We start from the raw sequence: 22333 nt of genomic DNA, 5'->3' as shown, positions 1-22333 counted from the left end.
TGACAATTGATTCACTGTTGACATCTCAAATCCTTAAGATGGATATGGTTTAATACCATCTGTACCACAGGCCTCAAGAGACGAGGAAGGCACTGGCAGACCTCGGAGACAACTCCAGTTCAGTTTGTGTGTGATATTTATGTTTCTGTGTTCCAAAGAGAAAACATCTAGTATCACCTCCACCAGTTCTTCTGTTTGTTCTAGGAAGCTCTAACTCACTAATCTCTGCTTCAGCACAGTCCAATGATTGGTTCCTGTGTTGTCTGCAAAAGTCATGGTATCCTTCTGAATTGTTTTTGCATTTACTAAGCCTGATGATTTAAGCATATTTTCTTGGAATAAAACTGGAAGATAAACACCATCCTACAATTCTCTTTCTTTCTGAATACTCCTGGAATATCTTCTCTGGGAACAACATTGACAATTGTGACCTTCCCCCCTTAATTGACCATCGAGAATAATCTTGAGATCCAGACTTTGCACTGTCACAGTTTCACCATCACTAGGGTAAACTACTTCCGCCCAGCACACAAGCACAAATATATACTTTTTTTCTATGAGAGGTAGAGATGTTTGGTGGGCTCTGCCACCGAAGGCATTCATTCTAGGAGATTAAGTGACATGTTAGAAAAGTGTTCTGAAACCAGTCACCACTGATAGTCTCATCATGCTCCCATGACAAACGATAGACAGATAATATAACTCAACATTTTATATTGCTTGGTCTCCTTTATCCAATGGGAACTGGAAGATAGTTCTGGATTCAACCATGGTTTGGATACAATTGGGAGTAAAAATATCAGCTATTGATCATTTTTTGAAAAATGTATAGATGTATTTGTAACTTGAAAGTAGCCTTATAGCCCGCTGTAGCGGGCTATACTGGCCATTAAAGGACCGCTCCAGCGTCCTTTTACAAGGAAGTGGGACTTTAATACCAGATTCGCCCAGCTATTAAAGGCTATTAGGACATTTCGCCACTAGAGGGCAGAATGTTCTAACAAATAAAACAAAAGCCTCACGGAGCCCGAAGGGGTTGAAATCCCTTCGGTCTCCATGAGACTTTTGTCCACATCAACAGCTGTGAAGCACAACTTTGGAATGTTGGAGCTCCGGGCATCTACCGGCCATTAGAAGCCCCAAGCACTTTATTTTTTTTCAATGGAGCTCTCAATATTCCAATTTTCTAATTATGGGTGATCACCTCCCTCAAGATCATCAACTGTTTCCAGTTCAGGACTTTCATTTGACAGCCATGTGTATTCTTCATGTGCTAGTTTTGTTTGGTTTCCTTTAAACTAACACTTGAAAGCAACGATTTGTAGGGGAAGATGTTGGGAGTGGAAAGAGTGGGTCCTGGAGTGAGAATATCACCTTACATTGGACAATATGCAAGGCATCATTTAATAACCATGACTCAGTTTCTGATGTCAAAATTGTCTTAAAGTTTACACAAAGCAAAGGTAAGAAGATGGTATGGAATCAGTCTTGAATTTGTTTATGCATGAGGTATTTAGTAAAATCACCAGACTGTAGAGCGGAGCTGTTTAGTAAATATTGAAGTAGGGGTCAAATCATGTGTCTTCTACTGTGAACCTCCATAAATCACCTTTTCAAGTTTTCAATTAAGGATGGTGTTTCATTTAGTGTGGATGATATACATTCATTAAAATATTGTGAACAAGTGCTCTTCCTTCGTTAAAATTTGCGTAGCTTTGCAAACTAAATCGTTACAGAGCCTTCTTTTTAAGATGCTGTTTCATCTACTCTCAGTGTACCACAGATCTAAATACACTGAAGCCCGGGGATGATCTGACTCCTGATGCCATCGTTTTTTGCCAGCAGCTGGGCAGCAGGGCTACGCGAGTGTCGGATGTGGTGAGATCCAAAGACCCAGTAATATACAAGGCCATCCAGGAGGGCATTGACCGGGTCAATCAAAGGGCGGCTTCCAATGCTCAAAGGGTTCAGAAGTGGGCCATACTGGAGAAGGACATATCTATCGATGGGGGAGAGCTAGGTGAGTACTCACATAGTAGAATGATAAACTTTAGTAATCACAGTTGATGCGGTAGAGATCGGCAAATATCAACATGCTGGCAAAGTGGCCAGTTGTACGGGACACTATTGATGGGTGAGAGCTAAGTGAGTACCCAGATGACAGTGAATACTTTTAGGCTATTCAGTTGATAGGGAGAGTTAGTCAGTATCCAAAATACCTTAGAGTAATATCAAAAATAGAGGAGAGGTCACCTGTATGGTGTCAATTGATTAGGGATATTAATTAATTTGTATTTTATACTGAAAACATTTTTAAAGAAATACAAGATGAGGTGCCAATAATGAAAAATTGAGAGGAGTATCCGTTATATGATCCTAGAATCTCATGCAAAGTATCACTGCAACAACATACAAGGGATTCCCATATCGTTCTCAGCTCACAACAGCAATTTGCCAACATACACTGTCACCAAATATATATTGATGAATCTGTTTACACAAACATAGACATAAGAGGCTCTATTCACACAGTTGTAAACATATTTATAAGACCTAATTTGCCTTACATGCACTTGTCAATAATTCACAAAGGGATTACTAGCAGGTTTATGCCCATTTAGTAGTGTACGGAGATCTCCACCAAAGGTCTACTGTTCTCTACGCCCATGAATCCCACACAAGAGGTGAGTAGTAGGCATTTCAAGGCACGGTTTGACTTGGAAGTTTGGGAACACCGACACATATGGCTTTTTGTCAGCATTCACAAACTTCTCTAGCTCCACTTTGAAAATGGCCCAAAGTTTTCGCCAGCATAGAGCTATTGTAACTCCCCATCCAAGGTAGGAAGATCACCCCCAGATATGTTGTTGGTGTTGAGCAACAGGGAAAAATATTTTACCCATGGAGAAAATACAGGGGATCCTATTCTCCCTGTTCTACGCTAGGAAACAATTCACAGAGTAGGATTAGGATCCCCCTAAGAACTCCACAAAACCTTTCTAAGAATAGGCATGTAAACCAGTGCCTTGTGCAGCTTGCCATGCATATTCCTGGGAATATTTGTGAATTCCAGAGAGTCATAAGTATACACTTGTGCATGGATATAAATCTGCAAGTGGGGATTTGCAAATTGCTTTGTAAATTAGATCCATATATTTGTTTTACTCCTATGTGAAATTGATGATTTTGAATTGGAGACTTGGTGCTTCCCATTAAAACATCTAGTGGGAAGAGATGAGTTCCCTCGCCATACACCTCCATATGAAAGATCTGAGGTCCTTCGTGTTGGCTAATGTTGTCTCTTCCCTGCCATCTGGTAGAAGAATAACTCTGGAGATTAAATATGTGCAGTGGTTATTGGTCATCCCACCTATGAACATCAGCCTCACTGACAGACTTCAGGAAGAAACTCAAAACTTAGCTCTTCGACTGAATCCCGCAGCCCAGCACCTAGGTACCCTCACGGGTGATAAGCGCGCTGTTCAAGTACCATGCAATTCATTACTACATGTTGATTAATCCAGTCATCCAGAAGAGAAGGACTATTCACTGGGAAGTATAGTTCCTCTAGAGTTTATTTAACATACATGTATTAGTTTCTGATAGGAAGGTGAAACTGCTGCGTGCCTCTTCTTCCCACAGCAAACCCACTTCCACACTTGAGCAAAGCTCCAATCACAGACGTATTAAATGTAGCACACACTCAGGTCAGCTATTTTTCTAAAGGATCACAAAGGCATACAAATATATTTAGAAGCCATTGCCCACTGCATCACTTGGCAACAGTTAATTCCATTACACTGCTTTCCATTTTGTGGCAAGATATGTACCTGAAGGACAGCAGAACCTATTACTTTTTAAGTCAATTGCCACTTCATTTTATTAGAGATAGTGAATATAGTATTACGTCTCCTTTGAAGAAGTAGGCAGAAGGCAAAGGAACCTGTGTAACTGCTAGCAGATATCAGTAAATATAACTTAAATAGAACCTGAACTCCTGATAACTCCTTTTCTAGTCTACATTCACTGTAAAATAGAAATCTGAGATCCAAAGGGGGCATCGACTGGACAATGCTATCCGTCATACTGTGCGATAGAAGTCCCTATGAACATGTACATAAAGAGTAGCATATTTCCAGCAGCTGACAAGATGGCTTGTACCTCAAAGAGCTCTGCTAGCAATTCCCAATAAGTGAAATTATCACACTCTCATAACTCTCAAACCTACTCACTATTTGCCACAGAACACTGCCACCACACCACTTACATCACAAACACTTGCTGTCCAGCCACCATCCTTTCCTTCCTTCCACTTTCTACAAACTTAGATCACTTCATGCCCACTCACTCACAAACCTCTTTCCTTCATGCTCCATACATATAGCACCTGAGACACCCATGCACAGGACATAAACCACCCTCTCTGAATCCAACTGTCACCTACTTGGCTTGACTCAGACTTTGTTTGGCAACAATTTTCCTGTTCTTACAATGACCTTCTGTCTGCAATCACAATCTCTATTCACACATGGCCCAGATGTAAGGCAGAAGAGTCCTACTTTGGCAACATAATGTGGTCATGTCAGGCCATTTTAAATTGGTGGGATAAAATCACAACCCATTTAGCTGAATGTTGCAAAATTGGTTTGATCCTCACACATTTAATAATACAAAAATCAATTCCACCAGGTGAGATTATTCACACATTTCTGCATTCTTTATGCTTTTTCTTCACATGTAGCCAACGCGTTTCATTCTATTAAAGGACTTCTTCAGGGCTCTTCAGTATTCCGCGATAAGAATGTTCTCTCTTCTCAGTGTGGGTAGACTTTAAGGTGCTCTTTCTGTATGTTTTTTATAATAGATCCTGGATGGAGCTAGTATTATATGGCATATTCCTTTAAACGGTGTATTTGTCAATGTTGCCCTCAGTAACTTTTGCAATGTATAACGGGCATACAGCCCTCCTTCCACGTCTTTCCACCGTCAAGTCAATTTAGCGGAATGGCTGGCAAAGGGGAACTTGTGCTGCCCCAAAATCTCCCTGATTGGCCTGATGCCCAGGCCAAAGCTGGACAAATCTGCTTGCAAATTTATTGAGGTGGCCCTGGTAATGTGAGATGGGCATAGTTACAAACTAGTGCTCCGCTTAGACCGCTGACATTTTCAAATAGAAAACAAAACTACAAAAATACTCAAGAGCAGAAATGAATGCGTGCAGACATGGCGTGGCACCTGCAGACATAGCATGGTGGCAGTCCAAGTCCATCGCTGATCTAGGATGCTAAGCTAAGCTCAAATTGGATGATAAATGCCGTAGTTCCCCAGCACTTCAACAATGTCCACACGTTCATGATGAACCAGCCTTGAGACCAGTGATTTCCAAAGAAATTGTAATCAGGCTTTACTGCTAGGATCCAGTCTATGCCCTATAATGCTTGTAAACTGGTTGCATAGCCCCCACATTTCCCTGGAAATACCTGTCCATGACTCTTTTCATTTTATATATGTGGCAAATTGTATTAGGTGTTGAATGTTCACTATATGTTGATTGTTTCTTATATAATGCTATCTAGCTCAAACAAACATAGAGGCGTATAAGCAACGAGGCGATATAAAATTATTGCTGCTTTTGCGTCTGTTTTCGGGCGAAAAGCGGCAATAATTTTATCGCCTAATTAGCAAGGTCACGCTATCGCGTGAAACCTTGCATTAGCACCAAGATTGTTAACGCCCAGCTTTGCATCTCTAATGAGATGCAAAGTGGGCGTTCCTGATCTGACATGACTGGAGAAATGTAGCTAAGCGACATTTCTCCTATCATCAAGCCCCACGCTATGAAGCATAGCGGCAAGAAAAGTAGCGATAACCCCTGTTATCGCTACTTTCCTTACGTCTGCTTCAGGACTGACTTAGCCATGATATTCTATGGAAGGTGGATATCATGGCTAAGTATGTGAGGTCCTATCATCAAGCTAACGCCAAACTACGTGAGATTATCGCAGGGTTTCCAGCGATAATCTCACGTTTGGCAGTTAGCGCTAGGATTTTTATCGCTTTTGAGATAAGCGTTGCTAACAGCACGCTATCTCAGCGATAAAAATCCACGTTAGCCGGCGATAATTATCCTAGCGCTAAGTGTGCTTAGCGATAATTGTCACCGGTTGTTGCTGATATGCCCCTTAACATGCTTAAGTGTGGTTACAGCACTAGTGTTCGCCGCAAAAATAAACTTCCTAATGGCAACAATAAAATCATTCGATGTGACTGTGATTCCAAATTCAGTATACATGTAGTTAATGTTAATATTGATCATACATGGTCATATAAACTACATCCTAGACAATTTCTACATTCTAATTTGACAAAGTTATTCTTCCGTCCTTGTCGCAATTATCTGATGTGACATGTCAAATTTCAATTAACACACTAACTATATTTATAACTATTTTACAAATATAATGTGAAACATCTACTATACTGGTCACTTGAAATTTCTATTACCGTGATGTAGAAGTGTTAAATGACTTTTATCTCAATTATTAGTGTCAAAATATACACTACTGTTTATAAGGCTAAAAAAACATAAAATGCATGCTATGTAATTTTCCCTAGCCGCTATACCAGTAGGCAGTTTTTTGACTGTACCATAAAGTACAACACACCTGGAAACTATGATACAATAGGTACTATACTTATGTCTTATAATTAGGTCATTACACAGTTAGTGGTTCAAAGTGAGGCCGCAGAAATGGCTTGTGGTTTGCAATTCATTTTTAGGATACATACATAGAAGAGAACTGGTAGGTTAACAATTGACCCAAACTTTCCATGCCCTAAATGTATATTTTGAGAAACCACCATTTCAACTGTCTAGTTGTCTGAAAGAGCTATCATATTTTAATATCTCCTTAACAACAATACTGCAGGACAAATTCATAAATTTAGACAGCAGGGCATCTCAAATTTTAAAGTAATCAAAATAATAGCAAACCAACTTTCAACAAATCTTGTCTCTATCACAAATATAGAAATAATAGATTCAGGTAGACAGTTTCAAAGAGCATCAAAAAAGCTTCTATTTATGGAATTTCTCCAGTCATCTGTGCTAGTAGTGATGGGATATAGTAAGAGCCAATAAATTCTTGATAGATCAAGGTTGCAAATGAAACAGCCAATACATGTTTCAGACCATAGTTGACGTGCAGGCCTAGGGCTTTTTCAACACCTTACATCATAAGAATAAAAATAATAATCTAAAGTAGAAAATTGTACATTCAAAAATTTGAATAAACAAAAAGAGAATTCATAGTCATTCCCAAACGTAAAACAAAGTGAGATTGGGAATATCTGAGACCAAAATTAACAAATGGGAGGGCACGTGACAATAACATTAAATTTTAAAAGACAAGAAGAAAAAGAAAAGATATAAAAAGACAAATTAAAAAGAAAAAGGAAAAGACAAACAATTATTTATACCTGGTCAATGTAATTCCTTTTAGTATTTTTCTAAAATATATTTCATAATATATTTTTTTCTTATTACAAGTTTCATGCTTTAATAACATAAATCCAATGTATAGTGCATCACCCATAATGGGCAGACATATAATGTGTTTATCTTGTATTTAAAAGTAAGAGCGCCTTTATTGGTTAAGGGTAGACTTCACCTCCTAGTGGGTATGGGAAAGTCATGAATGTGATATAATTGTGGTCATATAATATATGACCACATATATAGGTGACTATATATAGGTGCAAAAAACAATATAAATATTGACAGAACATACCGTAAACTTGTTATATATAAGGTCTAATATTTTAATTATCCAAGAGAATTCAGTTGAAATGATATCTGTGAAGATTAAAATGTGATGGAAAGATTAGGAAGACATTTTGTGGGGGCAGGTTTGCTTAGTAAGTTTAGTGAATGGATCATAAGGTCTTATTAGATAGAAAACAATTGCTGTTTATCTAAAAACTGAGCGCGGAGAGGAAAAGTGAGTTTAGTGTTCAGAGATGTGATGTATGTGTCGAATCACTGTCACTTAATTAGAAACTGCAAGTGGCAGTGGAAGAGACATGTAAAAGGGGTTGCTTACCTGGTAATAGTTGAAGAGATTGGAAAGTGTCCCTGTAGTCAAAGAGAAAAGAGGTGTTGTGGGGATTCCTGATGAACCCATAGCATTTATCAAGGTGTTTATAAGTAGCATGGCTTCTGGTGAAAACTATAAAAAGTCATGTGACCAAGTAAGTTGTTCGCCGCGGCCATATTTTAAAGTCTGTGACTTCAAGAGAAGTCATATGTTTTAAGGATGAGCAAAACCCAGTCTTGTTAAAGCCATAATGCTGTTTTGTTTTTGTCCGGATAAACCAATAGTGATGAGCACAGTGTTTGTAGCACGGTGTCTAATAAACGCGACAAAAAGGGTTATGTGACGTAATAAAATGATCATAGGGAACATGTTGAAAAGTATATGGCTTCAAGAAAGGTCATAAGATTATTGGAAATGTGAAAGTATATTCATTTAATATGGTAGAAAGCCAATCTATCATCTATGTGAGTTACAGTCAATAAATGAAAAAAAGAAAATTCAAATGAGAATACAAAGGGGCAGATTTACAAGAAAGTGCAGCAGTGCGGCAACGCAAGCCCTTTGGCTGTGCCATGCTGCAGCACTTCCAAAGCACAGGAATGTGACATATTTACAATAATAAGTCTCATTCCTGTGCTCTCCCCTACACTGGCGCACAATTAGTTGCCATGCGCCGGCGCAGGCACCTTTGCACCATGGTGCAAGGATGCCTGCATCATGGAGATATTGTTTTTGTGCAGGCACCTTCCAGCACAAACACAATCACTACAGGCATGGAGAGCACGGGACCCACGTCTGGGCATACCATCCCACTCGGGGTGACAAATGTAAAAAGAACAATTGATTCACAAAATGCAGAACAATGTCATACATTAACCCCAGTACAGAGATCTGGGCCTAAATCCATTGTTTGCTCACCATGCCATTCCAGTTTGGACCCAGCCATATGCAAATCAGTCTTGACCTTGTGCCCCGTGAGAACAGTCCAGCCCGAACTGCCAGGTCAGGTCCTCCCTGGACTGGAAACAAGCATCCTAGGACAGGTTTCGGGCTTTCAGCCCTCATCAGCCAGGATAGCTTGACTCCAGTGGAATGGAGAGCATGAGACCCTCATCTGGGCATACCCGTCCCACTTGGGGTGACAAATGCAACAAGCATTTGCAATGCATTAGGTCTCGCATTTACGCGAGTTTGAGCTATTGACATTGCAAATAACAATGCCTATTGGAATTGTCATTTACAATGCCAATAGCTTTAACTCGTGTAACTGCGAGACCTATTGCATTGCAAATGCTTGTTTTTATTTTTGCTTATAAGCATTAGTCTTTTTTAGCCGCGGCTGGTGCAGGTAAGAGCGGTGGGGCAGGGTGACACATGTTCTGGTTAGTCTAAGAGCGTCAATCTATCTAATGTTGGAAATCAATGGCAGCGGTCTCCGGTGGCGGCGCAGAGTTGGGATTCACAGCAGCTGTCAGAGGAGGCTCGGAGGAATTACTTATTAGCCTGCATGCAACCAGGCAGAAAACTCACTACACACTGCTAAATATACTTAATCACATCTATTAGAGAAAAATGAACTTGATAATTACAACAAATAACTAAACTGCAGAAAAAGTGTTCATGGAAAAAAAACCAGCGGCATGGTGTATGAAGAAGGGGAAAAGACAAGGAAGGCGGAAGGTGGAGAGAGGGGGAGAGGAGGTCAAATAATTTTAAAGAGAAAGCGGGTGTAAAACACCAAAGTACACATTATTTCGACAGCCTGCAGAAAGTACACTCAAAATAGACATTTTGTATTCTAAACAGAGAGATCGTGTTTGGTTTCTAAAATAATATATTCGCCCAACCAACGAAAGACTGACAGCTTCTCGACAAGGCGTCCAACTGTAAAAATATGTTTACAACAAATAACAAATGCACAGCAATTACTGAAAGCAAATAGAGCGGCTTGGAAACAGAACACGTACCTCACGTCAAACATATTTATGCACGTGTATATATATCCAGGCATAGGAAACAAGTGTTGCCCCCTGACAGGACACATCCGCCCATTACAGATGCAAATCATTGCAGAGTTCAGCCCAAGCAAACAACCACAAGGAAGCGCGATCCTGACATGTAAACTCACGAGGCAGCCATTAAAATACATGCGCATGACTTCACGAGAAAGCAATCTACGTTAGATGCCTCAGTTAATGAAAACGGACTTATTGTCTGGACTGTGTACCCGCCCACAGTTTTACAACTCTGTGGGAGACCCCTATCCACCACCCCCATGGTTCAAATGTGTTTTTGTGCATTAGATATAGTTGGAAAAAGCCAGCGCAAAATACAGTAAGTAAGTCAACAAGCAAGCCAGACAAGGCCCATGATGGCGAAAGGTGACGCGGAAAAATTCAATTTAACCATCATCCGCAATTGACAAAATCTCTGAATAAAAAAAAAATCTTTATAAGGTTTCCAGGATAACGAGTACTGCTGTTACATTCAAAGCGGGCGGGAATGGTATTTGCTTCTGATTTGAAAACATGGGTTTGTGAATTTGGCATAAATTGTTCTTGCATCCACCATGATTTTGTTCACAGAGCGGGGTGAAATTTCGTGGGCAAAGGGGTAGGAATGGGAATACTGTTCTGTGAAACTGGATGCAAACTGAAGCTTAATAGTAATCCGTATTTTGGTGGGAAAGCTTGGATTCAGTTGAAACTAGCACAACAGACGACCGGCTCTGCACAGGAGAAACCCAGAAACTTATCAAAGCATCACACTCCTTTATCTGGGATATCGATAACACATTAACGGACCTATTAAAGTTATGCCCATGAAGGGCAACATGCTGATAAACAAGCAAAGGGAAGGAATTCAAAAACATACCGGAGTCCTTGGTGCGGATGACCAGTGGTGGGCTGGAGATACGAGATAGGATAGGGAAGGGACGCCCGGCGGGAAACTGGCACGAGCTGTGTTGCTAAAATAAACAAGCCCGGCGGAGCGTGGCGCGCTCTGGGGAAGAAAGGGCCGTAGGGTTTCCACATTCCTCTTCGTCCTGCTTAATAGCAAGCCCAGTGTGTCAACAGCCTGCTGCTGGTTTCGGTTTTGATGTCGAGCCAGGAATCAAAAACAAAAAATGTGGAGCTTGACATTAAACTGAATTAAGATGTCCTTTTTGTCCGAGAGATATTCATAACGCCGTGCGCCCTTATAGCGATCTCGCGGCGATTTGTGATTAAAAGTATTTATCTTGTGTCAGACGGGGCTGAATAGGCACAGAGGGGTGCATGTTACGTGCACGCGCCTTCTATAGATATGTGCAGTGAAGTAGGCGGTGTGACTGGCGGATGCATAAAGAAAGTAGAGGCATGTTGTTCTGAGGCTGAAGTGAGAACATTCCAAACTGATTTACATGAAGTATTTTCGGAGTTATCTGTGAGTGGCAAATGGCGTGTACATTTCGCGGGCGCTTTGATGTTCGCAGTGGCCGCGCGGCTCACTGAGAACATCAAAGCGCCCGCGAAATGTAAATGATCGCGATCGCGATCACACTTCAAAGCGGCCGTGTGGCCCGCGAAAGTGAAAGCAAACGAGTGCTTTCAGGCCTCCAAATGGTGCGCGCGCCCGGACGGCGCACATGCACTGTATTTGGAGGCCTGAAAAGCCACTGTTTGCACTTCCAAAACTCGCTTACTATAAGTCTCGCCAGAGCAGCGCTAAAGCGCTGTCTCAGGCGAGACCTAAAAAGAACAATTGATTGTGGCAGCCATATTGGAAAGTATATGGATTCAAGAGAAGTCATACGATTATTGGAAATGAGCAAAGCAATTAATTGTATTGGATAGAAAATCAATCTCACATTTATGTGAATCACAGTCAGAAAATTAGAAATCAAATAAAATAAAAAGTTTTATATGTCCTAGAACAGGTACACCTACGTTGTAAGGGGGTCACATGATCAGGTAGGAGTCATGTGATCCACTGCTAAGAAAGACATAGCATCTAATAGAAGTGAGAATAGTGGTCACGTGATTGAATGAGTTGTACACCGTAGCCATAATAAAACATAGTAGCTATGTCAATGTTAAAGTCTATGTACTGATCTATGACATGTAGATGATTTATTAGTGACCAGACGCTACACTGTAGAAAGGATATGTAGTAAACATGTGGCATTGGCCAAGAAGTTAATGGACAAGTTAATCGCAAAAGCAGTAAAGTGTATTGCCTGATGCAGAGCATATGTAGCTAATTTGTTGTGGTAAGATCACATCATATGATAGGGGAGAAGACAACATATTAGGAAAAGAAAAAGTTTAATAATGTAAAAAGCTTCCCTGAGCAAATGAAGCCGGAACAAATGTCATTCTATGGTATGTGTTAAAAAGTTAGCAAATTGTAATAAAAAGTTGAAAAGAACAAGCATGGTAAACATATCATGATTAGATAATAATAGTATCCCAAAAAAACAGACAGAATATTTTGTTAAATATATGTTTTATCTGTTTAGAAGTCAAAATCAGGGTCAGATATATTTTGTCTCACTGATAAGGAAAGCAATGGGGTGCAGGTACTTGATCATATGTTTGTTAACCACTAATGCATCTCAGCATCTTTGTTGAGGCCCTTGTTGATGGTATTTAGCATCAAGATCAATTCACTTTCACATCTTCTCATAGGTAGTTCACGGTTTCCACCACGTGGGTGGGGCTTTATAGGTTTTAATCCAAAGAATTTAAATGTCTTGTTATGGGGCTGAAACTGGTTATAGTGCTCTATAAGTGATGGGCCCAATTCCAGTTTGTAGATGTTTCTATAATATTCTTGGATATAATTTTATAATGGTCGAATTGTGCTTCTCACATATAGGTGCCGATTCCGATCCTGGAAAAACCGGGTACGAACCGTCGGTCGGAGCGTTTTCTCCGTCCGACTCGTACCCGAGAAAAAAACCCTACAAACTTGCAAGTACGATTCGTACGGAAACACCATTTCCGTACGAGTCGGACAAAACACCGACCGACAGTAAAATACATACGAATGTGATCCGGGACACCGCGGACGTGACGTCCGGACGGAGTTAGGCATGTTTTTACGTACCAGCAAGTACGATTCGTACCGACAGCAGTCCGGACGGCAATAGTTTTACGGCACCCAAAAAGTGCCGGAAAAGGTAAGTATGCCGCGATGCGAGCAGTATAGGGGGCCCGGTACACGCCGCCCCCCCCAGCCCCCGTATGTACGCGCCGTCCCCCCCAGCCCCCCGTGTATGTACGAGACGTACCCCCACCCGTGAATGTACACCCGTGAATGTACACCCGTGTATGTACACCCATGTATGTACACCGGTGTATGTACGAGACGTACCCCCACCCGTGTATGTACACCCGTGAATGTACACCCGTGTATGTACGAGACGTACCCCCACCCGTGAATGTACACCCGTGAATGTACACCCGTGAATGTACACCCGTGTATGTACGAGTTGTACCCCCACCCGTGAATGTACACCCGTGTATGTACACCCGGGTATGTACACCCGTGTATGTACGAGACGTACCCCCACCCGTGTACTTACGCTGCGGACCCCCAGCGCGTAGCTACGCTACGCTAGTTAGAGTAGTTAAGGCTTTAGAGAGTTCGTTGAGGGAAAGATCAATTTCAAGACCAAGAAAATTGAGATGGGAAGTAGAAGGAGTGGGAAGATTCTCAAAATAAGACCGAATGAGAGAAGGAGTGGGAGGAGATTCTGGTGTATAAAGCTTCTGATAGAAAAGTTGAAATTCAGTAAGTATTTCCTGAGTTATATGCAAAAGAGAGTTATCGGCAGAGTAGATGGAGTCAATAAGAGAACGATCCTTGCGCACTTAGAGATAATTCGCAAGGAGTTTCCCCGATCTGTTCCTACCACCATAAAAACGAGCACTACTGCGAAGCAATATCGATGATGCATTATCAGTAGTAGCTTTATTAAACTCAAGTTTAGCTCGTATGAGTTCTGGTGAGATTGAGTTATTAGGGGAAATATAAAATTCATGTTCCAAAAGTTTAATATGGGCCAATATATTTTTTTGTTTCTGAAGGAAAGCTTTCTTTTTTTAGAAACAAAATCAATAATGAACCCTCTTGCTGTCGCTTTAAAAGAGTCCCAAATAAGATAGGGAGAAGTATTGGGATCGCAATTGAGCAAAAAGAATTCATTAGCAAAGGAGCGAAAGGAGGCGGATAAAAGTGGATCATGAAGAAGAGAGCTATTAAAACGCCAACGTGAGGATTTGGGAAGTGGAGGGAGCATGTCAAAAGCCGTCACAATTGGGGCATGGTCCGAGATGACTATGGGTTCAATAGAAGAGGACAATAGATTTTGCGACAAAGACTGAGAAAGAAAAATGTAGTCTAGACGAGAAAGAGATGCATGAGGAGGAGAAAAGAAAGAATAGTCAAGAGTGTCAGGGTGAGAAAACCTCCAGGAATCAACGAGGTGTGTTTGAGAGATAGTGTCAATAAATTGCTTGTGGGTCTTATGAGGTATAAAGCGAACTGTTGACTTACGATCAAGAAACGGGTCCACAATCTGGTTGCAAACACCACCCAGAAGAAACAAATCATCTTGAAATTGAATACATTTTTGTGTGATCAAAGGCCAAAAAGAAGAGTCAGGTTGTGTAGGACCATAGACATTGAACACAGTTAAAGATACAGAATTAATTAACAATTTAGCTAATACCCATCTCCCCTCAGTGTCGTTGTCTTGTGAAATGCATTTACATTATAGTTGCTTGTGACAAAGAATAGCGACACCATTTTTTTAATTGTGAGATGGAGAGAATAAAACCGTACCCACCCAGCTTCTTTTTAGCTTAAGTGATTCGGTTTCAGTAAGATGAGTTTCCTGTAAAAGGACTATATCAGGGTTATAAGAAGCAAGGTGGGAAATGATTCTCTGTCATTTAATCGGATGAATAAAACCTTTTACATTCCATGAAATAACTTTGAATGTAAAGACAATAAAAATTTAGAGGAAACGAGAGTTACAATAATGGAAAAATGAAAGAAAATGCCACTAAACCTCAGAAAAGAAAGAATAAAAAGGAGAAGCAAAAGGAAGGAATTGCAAAAGCATAAGAAAGAAAAGATAAAAACTAAGAAGAGAAAAGGAGGAAGATAAAGGGATAAAAAAGGAAAAAAGCGATAGGGAGAAAAAGGGGAAATAGCAGAAGAGACAGTACATATCCAAAAAGGATGACTGAAAATAACATACCTGTGGGGAACAAAGAAGGGAGTAGCGGGGTAATGGCGACACACGACAAGACGATCCACCCAAGACTAGGACTCCTTACCACACCAGGACGAAAAGGAAATAGGGAAGTAACCATATGAACTGTAGGGACATAAACAGATCTGTATGAATAAACAGAATAAAAATTCAGATAACATTAATATAATCCATAAGGATAAGTACAACCAACGAACAAATAACAAGAGAGACAACAATCTGAGAGTTCGAAGAGGAGCGCGAAGACTCAGGAACTCTTTCCTTCTAGATGCAGTAACATTGGAGACATCCTGAGAGAAGAACACCTTCTGACCCATCCAGGAAATTTGACGTTTAGACCTCGCTGCAGACAGGACTGAGAGAAGATCCTTAAATTTCAAAAAAAAGGATGATGACCCCACGTGGTCTAGTAGGGGCTGCTGATGAAGTTAAACGAGGACCAAGTCTGTGCGCTCTTTGAATATTGAGAGACGTAGTAGATGGCATTTCCAGAAGTTTTGGAAGAAAGGAAGAAAAAAATGATACGGGGTCATCACCTGCCAAGGATTCCGGTAAACCATATATACGTAGGTTATTCCTCCTATTTCTATTTTCTAAATCCTCAGTATGTTGCTGAAGGGCGAGGACCGATTTTTCCAATGAGGAAATACGGTGAGAATTAGCCTGTACTTCTGAAACCTGCTTTTCCACTGAAGCCACTCTGGCATCCATAGTAGACCATCTCTCCTCGAAAAGCTGCATGTTGCTGTTAGTTTCCTCCACAAACGGACGCAAGGCACGTATCTCCTCCAAAAGCAACTCCATAGAAATGGGAGGTGAAGATTTGTCCGGAGATGGAGGATCATGTTTCAAGCGTTTAGAAGAAGCAGTAGGGAGAGAGGATTTGCTTGAAGTAGGTTGTGTTGGAGAGGAACGGTTAGAGGCAATTCCAGCCATTTGATCAATAGTAGAAGGGGAGTCTAGTAATAAAGTAGGTAAGGAAGAGGGAAACGAAGAGTGCTTCGATGGGACAAAAACAAACTTCGGTTCGCGCAACTTTCCCATAAATATATCTAATGTCAGAGTGCAGCCTAAAATCTGTAATGGAGGCAGTGTGAGAAGTTGGCCTGATATGTAGTGCTCACTATTCTAGTGATCACTGTGTATCATTCCAAACGACCCTTATTGATGATTGGTTGTAAGTCAACCTTTTAGACCAGCTATCCTAGTAGCGTGGATACGAGCAGTCTTTAGGCTAAACTCTAGAGGGCGTGTTAAGCCAGCTGTTTACCATCACATATACCCCTTGAACACCAAGTGAAAGGACACCACACAAGTTGTTATGAAAATAAAAGGATATTTATTTATAACAAGACTACCCTGGCTCTTTATGAGTCAGGGAGCTAAGCACACTACAAAACTCTTAGGAAAATACTTCAGTTGCACAATTTACACCAATGCCCGAGGGGCACGAGAAACCATCTACACTAACAGTGAAATGCGAATGGTTAGAGTCTGGAGGTACTGATTCCGGAGTGATCCGATCAGTGGGACTAAACGAAAAAGGAACTGGACACTTGTAGAGCGAACCTGCGATGGAGCACCGAGATGCTCGAGTTACCTAGCCCGGAGGCTGCGGCTGCGTGAAGTTCGGCAAGATGTCGGGAGTCCTCGTGTAGTCTCAGGAGCCTGAAAGAAGAAGTTGCTGGCAGGCGACCAGTGACGATGTTCGGAGCGATCCAAGCCTGGATCGGTGATGAAGGAAACCTGAAAGCAGAGGGGACTCAGTTCTCAACCGCTAGCCAGCGATCGTGTGGGTACCAGGAGGGTACCGGCTGAAGTCACCTCGACCAGGTGAGTGGGTGACGTCGGACTCGGCTGTTCCTCGGACCAGGAGGCGCGGCGGCGACCAGGATGGAGGGCGAGCTGTCCCACGAAGGTGTCTGCTGTCGATGATGCGGGGCCCAGGCAGGGGCAGCGGATCTTGGCAGTGGCAACCCAAGCGGGGGAGTCAAGATGGCGTCGGGAGTGGACCAGGAGGGTCCGTGGTACTCCTCTGTTGAAACAATCGTGGTGCGTCGTGAAGAGGGCCACAAGCCGTTCGGCAAGTGGTCGAACAACGCGGTGAACAACAAGGAGCGGAAGGGCCCCCACGCAGATCTCGGGGATGCTGGGGAGGCAGACTTCGATGCTGGAGCTGCTCAGGGTTAGGGCTTCTCAAACCCTAGGTGCACTCACTCGAGGGTCCCTCAGTGGGCGTGCTAGATAAGCGTCGTGCAGGTTCTGAAGATAGCCGGTCCCGCAGGTCTCGTCACACCTACGACTCTCAGCTGGGCTGATGAGATAGGTAAAAGGTCAGAGATGGCAGGGACTCGGGTCTCGTCGAGCTGGGCAGTCTTGATCCGTAGGAGAGACTTACAGCAAACCGCAAGCGCTTAGATGGTGCCTGCTGGTGCAGGGTGGCTACTCCTTAGCCACAAGGGAGAGTCTTCAGAAATAATCAAGAGTTCCTTTCGTGGAAAGTAGTTCGTGATTCGGAGTTATCCGATTATCTGATTATCCAATTTGGGAAGGGGACTCGCTCCTACCTTTATTCTAAGAAAAGGGGCTGGCCCGTGACTAGGTTCTACCTATGGGTGGAGCCAGGAGGGGGGTGGTTACACCCCTGTCCTTTGTCCGGCTTCGCGCCAGCTCAGGGGCTGGTGTGCCCCCGAAACTGGTTTGAGCCGGGCTATGCACAGTGAGCACCGGGGTGCCACTGGCAATCACCTTCCTTTCAGCCCTGCCTACCTGGGATACACAAACCCTGTCTGGGATGGTGCTAACACCGCCCTCGACAGGAAACCCTTTGTCCAAGCTCCCTTTGCTGGAAGGTCCCCCAGCAGCAGGAGGTCAGACTTGTGTCTGGTGGCAGCATCCATTTTGTGATGCTGAGGCTTGAGTCAACTTTAACCGGGGTTCAAGGTTACTTCCATGTCGTGTCCCTCTAAAAGGGGGGAATGCTAACCCCGTCGCCGGGGCTGGCGAGGGGTTCGTATTCCCATTCGTATGACACCTTACTCGACATGTATAGGTGAGGTGAGGCCAAAGTTAGCAATTGCATTAAAAGTAGTTGGCCCGCGTCACCATGGAACGGCTATTAGGACTTGGTTCCGCAAGCCGTCGACGGGCTCAGCTCGCGCCAGAGCACCGTGCCACATGATTCCCTGCACTCTGCCTTCAGGATTGATAAGGCCTGCTATAGGAGTGACTGATAGGAATCCATGTGTCCATTTTTAGGGTTTAGGTGTAGGAATACTACACCTACAGCAACGGGTGATTACACCACGTGGCCCCAGCTGTCGTGCAGCCAGTTGTGTCAGATTTGGGCGGCCATTCCAGGGGTGGCATAATACATGCTTCAGCCCCTGGTAGGCCCTGGGTACACCGATGCCCTGGATACCTGTGGTATGCTGAGACAGGGACTGACAAGGCGGCCCAGTTCCAATTAGTGGATGCACCTAATGTACATGTGATAATTTCGAGAGAGAACAGCTAGGCTGTGGGTCTGATTGGCAGGCCCACAGCCGGGGAAAGTCGTAAACCAATGAAGCAAAAGCAAAAAATCTGGGTGATCATAGGATTGCAGACCCTACTCTCCTACATGACCCCCCCCCAAACTTTGGGACAATAAGCTAACCTTGACCAGGTGAGTCTTCTTGCTCTAAGTGGAAATACCTGGAGAGCCCATCTGCATTGCCATGATCAGTGCCAGGTCTATGCTCCACTGTGAAGTCCATCCCCTGTAGGGAAATGGACCACCTAAGTAGTTTGGGGTTTTCACCCTTCATTTGATTTAGCCACAAGAGGGGCTTATGGTCGGTCTGAATCTTGAAGTGAGTGCCAAACAAGTATGGCCTCAACTTCTTCAGGGCCCAAACCACAGCAAAGGCCTCCCTCTCGATAGCTGACCAATTCTTCTCTCTGGGGGTCAGCCTCCTGCTAATAAAAGCTATGGGCTGGTCATGACCATCAAAATTCAGTTGCGATAGAACAGCTCCCACACCCAGCTCCGAAGCGTCTGTTTGGACAATGAATGGTTTGGAGTAGTCTGGACTCTTTAGGATAGGTGCTGTGCACATGGCCTGCTTTAGGTCATCGAATGCCTTCTGACAGCTTGCTGTCCACTGAACTTTTTTTGGCATCTTTTTACTTGTCAGGTCGTTTAGCGGGGTCACAATGGATCCATAATTTCTGACAAATTTCCGGTAATAACCAGTCAGGCCCAAGAAAGCTCGAACCTGAGTCTGGGTGGTTGGAGGAGCCCAGTCCTGGATGGCCTGTATTTTGCTCTCCAATGGTTGAACCTGGCCTCCACCTACAAGGTGGCCCAGGTATACAACCTGTGTCTGCCCTATCTGGCACTTGGTGGCCTTGATAGTGAGGCCTGCCTTCTGCAGGGCCTCTAACACTTTCCTCAGGTGGACCAGGTGATCCTCCCAGGTGGAGCTAAAGACAGCGATATCGTCCAGATACGCCGCACAGAAGTCGTCCAACCCAGTGAGAACTCGATTCACCAGCCTTTGGAAGGTGGCAGGTGCATTTTTCAAACCAAAGGGCATTACCACGAACTGATAATGCCCACCCGGGGTAGAAAATGCTGTTTTGGGCTTGGCCTCCTCAGCTAACCTGATTTGCCAATACCCAGCTGTCAGGTCAAACGTACTTAAGTAGTTGGCCGAGGCCAACTGGTCGATAAGTTCATCTGCTCTTGGTATCGGGTGGGCGTCAGTCTTAGTGACTGCATTGAGACCCCTGTAGTCCACGCAAAACCTCATCTCTTTCTTACCGCCCTGGGTGTGAGGTTTCGGCACGAGCACTACGGGACTAGCCCAGGGGCTGTCCGAGGGTTCAATGACTCCCAGCTCCAACATTTTCTGCACCTCTGTCTTGATGCAGTCTCTGACATGATCAGGTTGCCGATAGATTTTACTCTTTACGGGCAGACTGTCCCCAGTGTCGACCTCATGGGTACACCACTTGGTCTGACTGGGTGTCAGAGAGAACATATGTCGAAAGGATTGAAGAACCTGTTTACAATCCTCTTGTTGATGTCCAGAGAGGCTGCCACAAAAGACAACACCATCTACTGATCCATCGTCAGGGTTCTGAGAGAGCAGGTCTGGGAGAGGGTCACTCTCCTCCTCCTGTCCCTCATCTGTGGCCATGAGCAAGCCCATGCCCTCCCTGTCGACATATGCCTTGAGCCTGTTTACATGGAGCACCCTGTGGGGGCTCCGGGGAGTTCCCAGGTCTACCAAGTAGGTGACCTCTCCCTTCTGCTCAATGATCGTGTGGGGCCCAGACCATTTGTCTTTGAGTGCTGCTGGGGCCACTGGCTCCAGCACCCACACCTTCTGTCCAGGCTGGTACACAGTCAGGACAGCCTTATGGTCGTGCCAAGCTTTCTGTAATTCTTGGCTCGCCTCCAGGTTTTTAGACGCCTTTTCCATGTACTCCGCCATCCGCGAGCGGAGACCGAGCACATAGTCCACAATGTTTGATGCCGGCTTTCTGAGAGGTCTCTCCCATCCTTCCTTTACCAAACAAAGGGGTCCCCTTACAGGATGTCCGAACAGAAGCTCAAAAGGGCTGTAGCCAACCCCCTTCTGCGGGACCTCTCTGTAGGCGAACAAGAGGCAGGGTATCAGGACATCCCATCTCCGCCGAAGCTTTTCAGGTAGCCCGTGAATCATCCCTTTTAGGGTCCTGTTGAATCTCTCAACAAGCCCATTGCATTGTGGGTGATAGGGTGTGGTGAACTTGTAGTTGACACCACATTCCTTCCACATAGCAGTCAGATATCCCGACATGAAGTTTGCACCTCTGTCTGAGACGACCTCCTTAGGGAAGCCCACTCTGGAGAACACTCCAAGTAGGGCCCGTGCCACCACAGGTGCTGTAGTGGTCCTAAGGGGAATAGCTTCAGGATACCTGGTGGCGTGGTCCACCACCACCAGTATAAACTTGTGCCCTGATGCTGTCTGGGGTTCCATTGGTCCGACAATGTCGATCCCCACTCGTTCAAAGGGTACCCCCACCACTGGTAGTGGTATGAGGGGGGCCTTTGTCGTGCCACCTGACTTATCACTGGCTTGGCAAGTGACACAGGAGCGGCAAAACTCCTTCGTATCTTCGGACATGTGGGGCCAGTGAAAGTGTGGAACAATTCTGTCCCAAGTCTTATTCTGGCCTAAGTGACCTGCAAGGGGAATCTCGTGGGCCAAGGTGAGAAGGAAACCTCTCAGAGACAAGGGGATGACCAGCCTCCTGGTCGCACCAGGTTTGGGGTCTCTTGCCTCAGAGTACAGGAGTCCATCGTCCCAGTACACTTTGTGGGTACCTGTGGCGTTCCCTGCAGCCTCAGCAGCGGCCTGCTGTCTGAGGGGTTCAAGTGAGGGGCAGTCTAACTGTGCCTTCCCCAGGTCTTCCCTGGAGGGTCCCCCTGAGCCCAGAAACTCAATCTGACCAGGTTCAAGCTCTTGCGGCTCAGTTTCCCTCAGTTCTTTAAGGTCAGCCTCCTCGGAGACTTGATCCACGACCTGGGGCAAGGGGGAAGGCGAAGCCTTACCCTTACTGCTCCTTTTCTTGGAAGGTGTCTGGTCCGTTCTTCCAGGATCCAGCACCTGTTCAGTGGGGCATCTTTTGGCCTGTGACCTGGTCACAGCAAGGACATGTGCTGGCAAACCTAACATTTCCATGTGAGTCCTCTGCTCCACTTCTGACCATTGTGACGTTTCCAAATCATTGCCCAACAGACATTCTACGGGGAGGTCTGAACTAACCACAACCTTTTTCGGGCCACTTACCCCTCCCCAGGAGAAATCAACAACTGCCATACTGTGATTGGTAGTGACGTTGCTGGCATTGGTCACTAGGTAACTGGTACCTAGCATGATCTGTCCAGGGTCCACGAAGTTAGGCGTCACCATGGTGACACTGGCACACGTGT

The 22333-nt window shown here is 44.1% G+C and overlaps 1 protein-coding gene across 1 annotated transcript in view; it reads left to right on the top strand.

Annotated features, from left to right (window-relative positions):
- The window catches only part of LOC146863666 (long-chain-fatty-acid--CoA ligase ACSBG2-like), a 386688-nt gene that overhangs the window by 332896 nt on the left and 31459 nt on the right, over positions 1-22333 (top strand). The window contains exon 14 of the mRNA XM_085627762.1: positions 1774-2020. Within this exon, the coding sequence (XP_085483888.1) occupies positions 1774-2020 (247 nt within the window). The remainder of the gene's footprint in view (positions 1-1773; positions 2021-22333) is intronic.

Source organism: Triturus cristatus, chromosome 2_1 (genome assembly GCF_964204655.1).
Source record: "Triturus cristatus chromosome 2_1, aTriCri1.1, whole genome shotgun sequence".
NCBI classification, from domain to species: domain Eukaryota; kingdom Metazoa; phylum Chordata; class Amphibia; order Caudata; family Salamandridae; genus Triturus; species Triturus cristatus.
The sequence above is the reverse complement of the archived record's forward strand: the minus strand, read 5'-3'. Positions and strand labels throughout refer to the sequence as shown.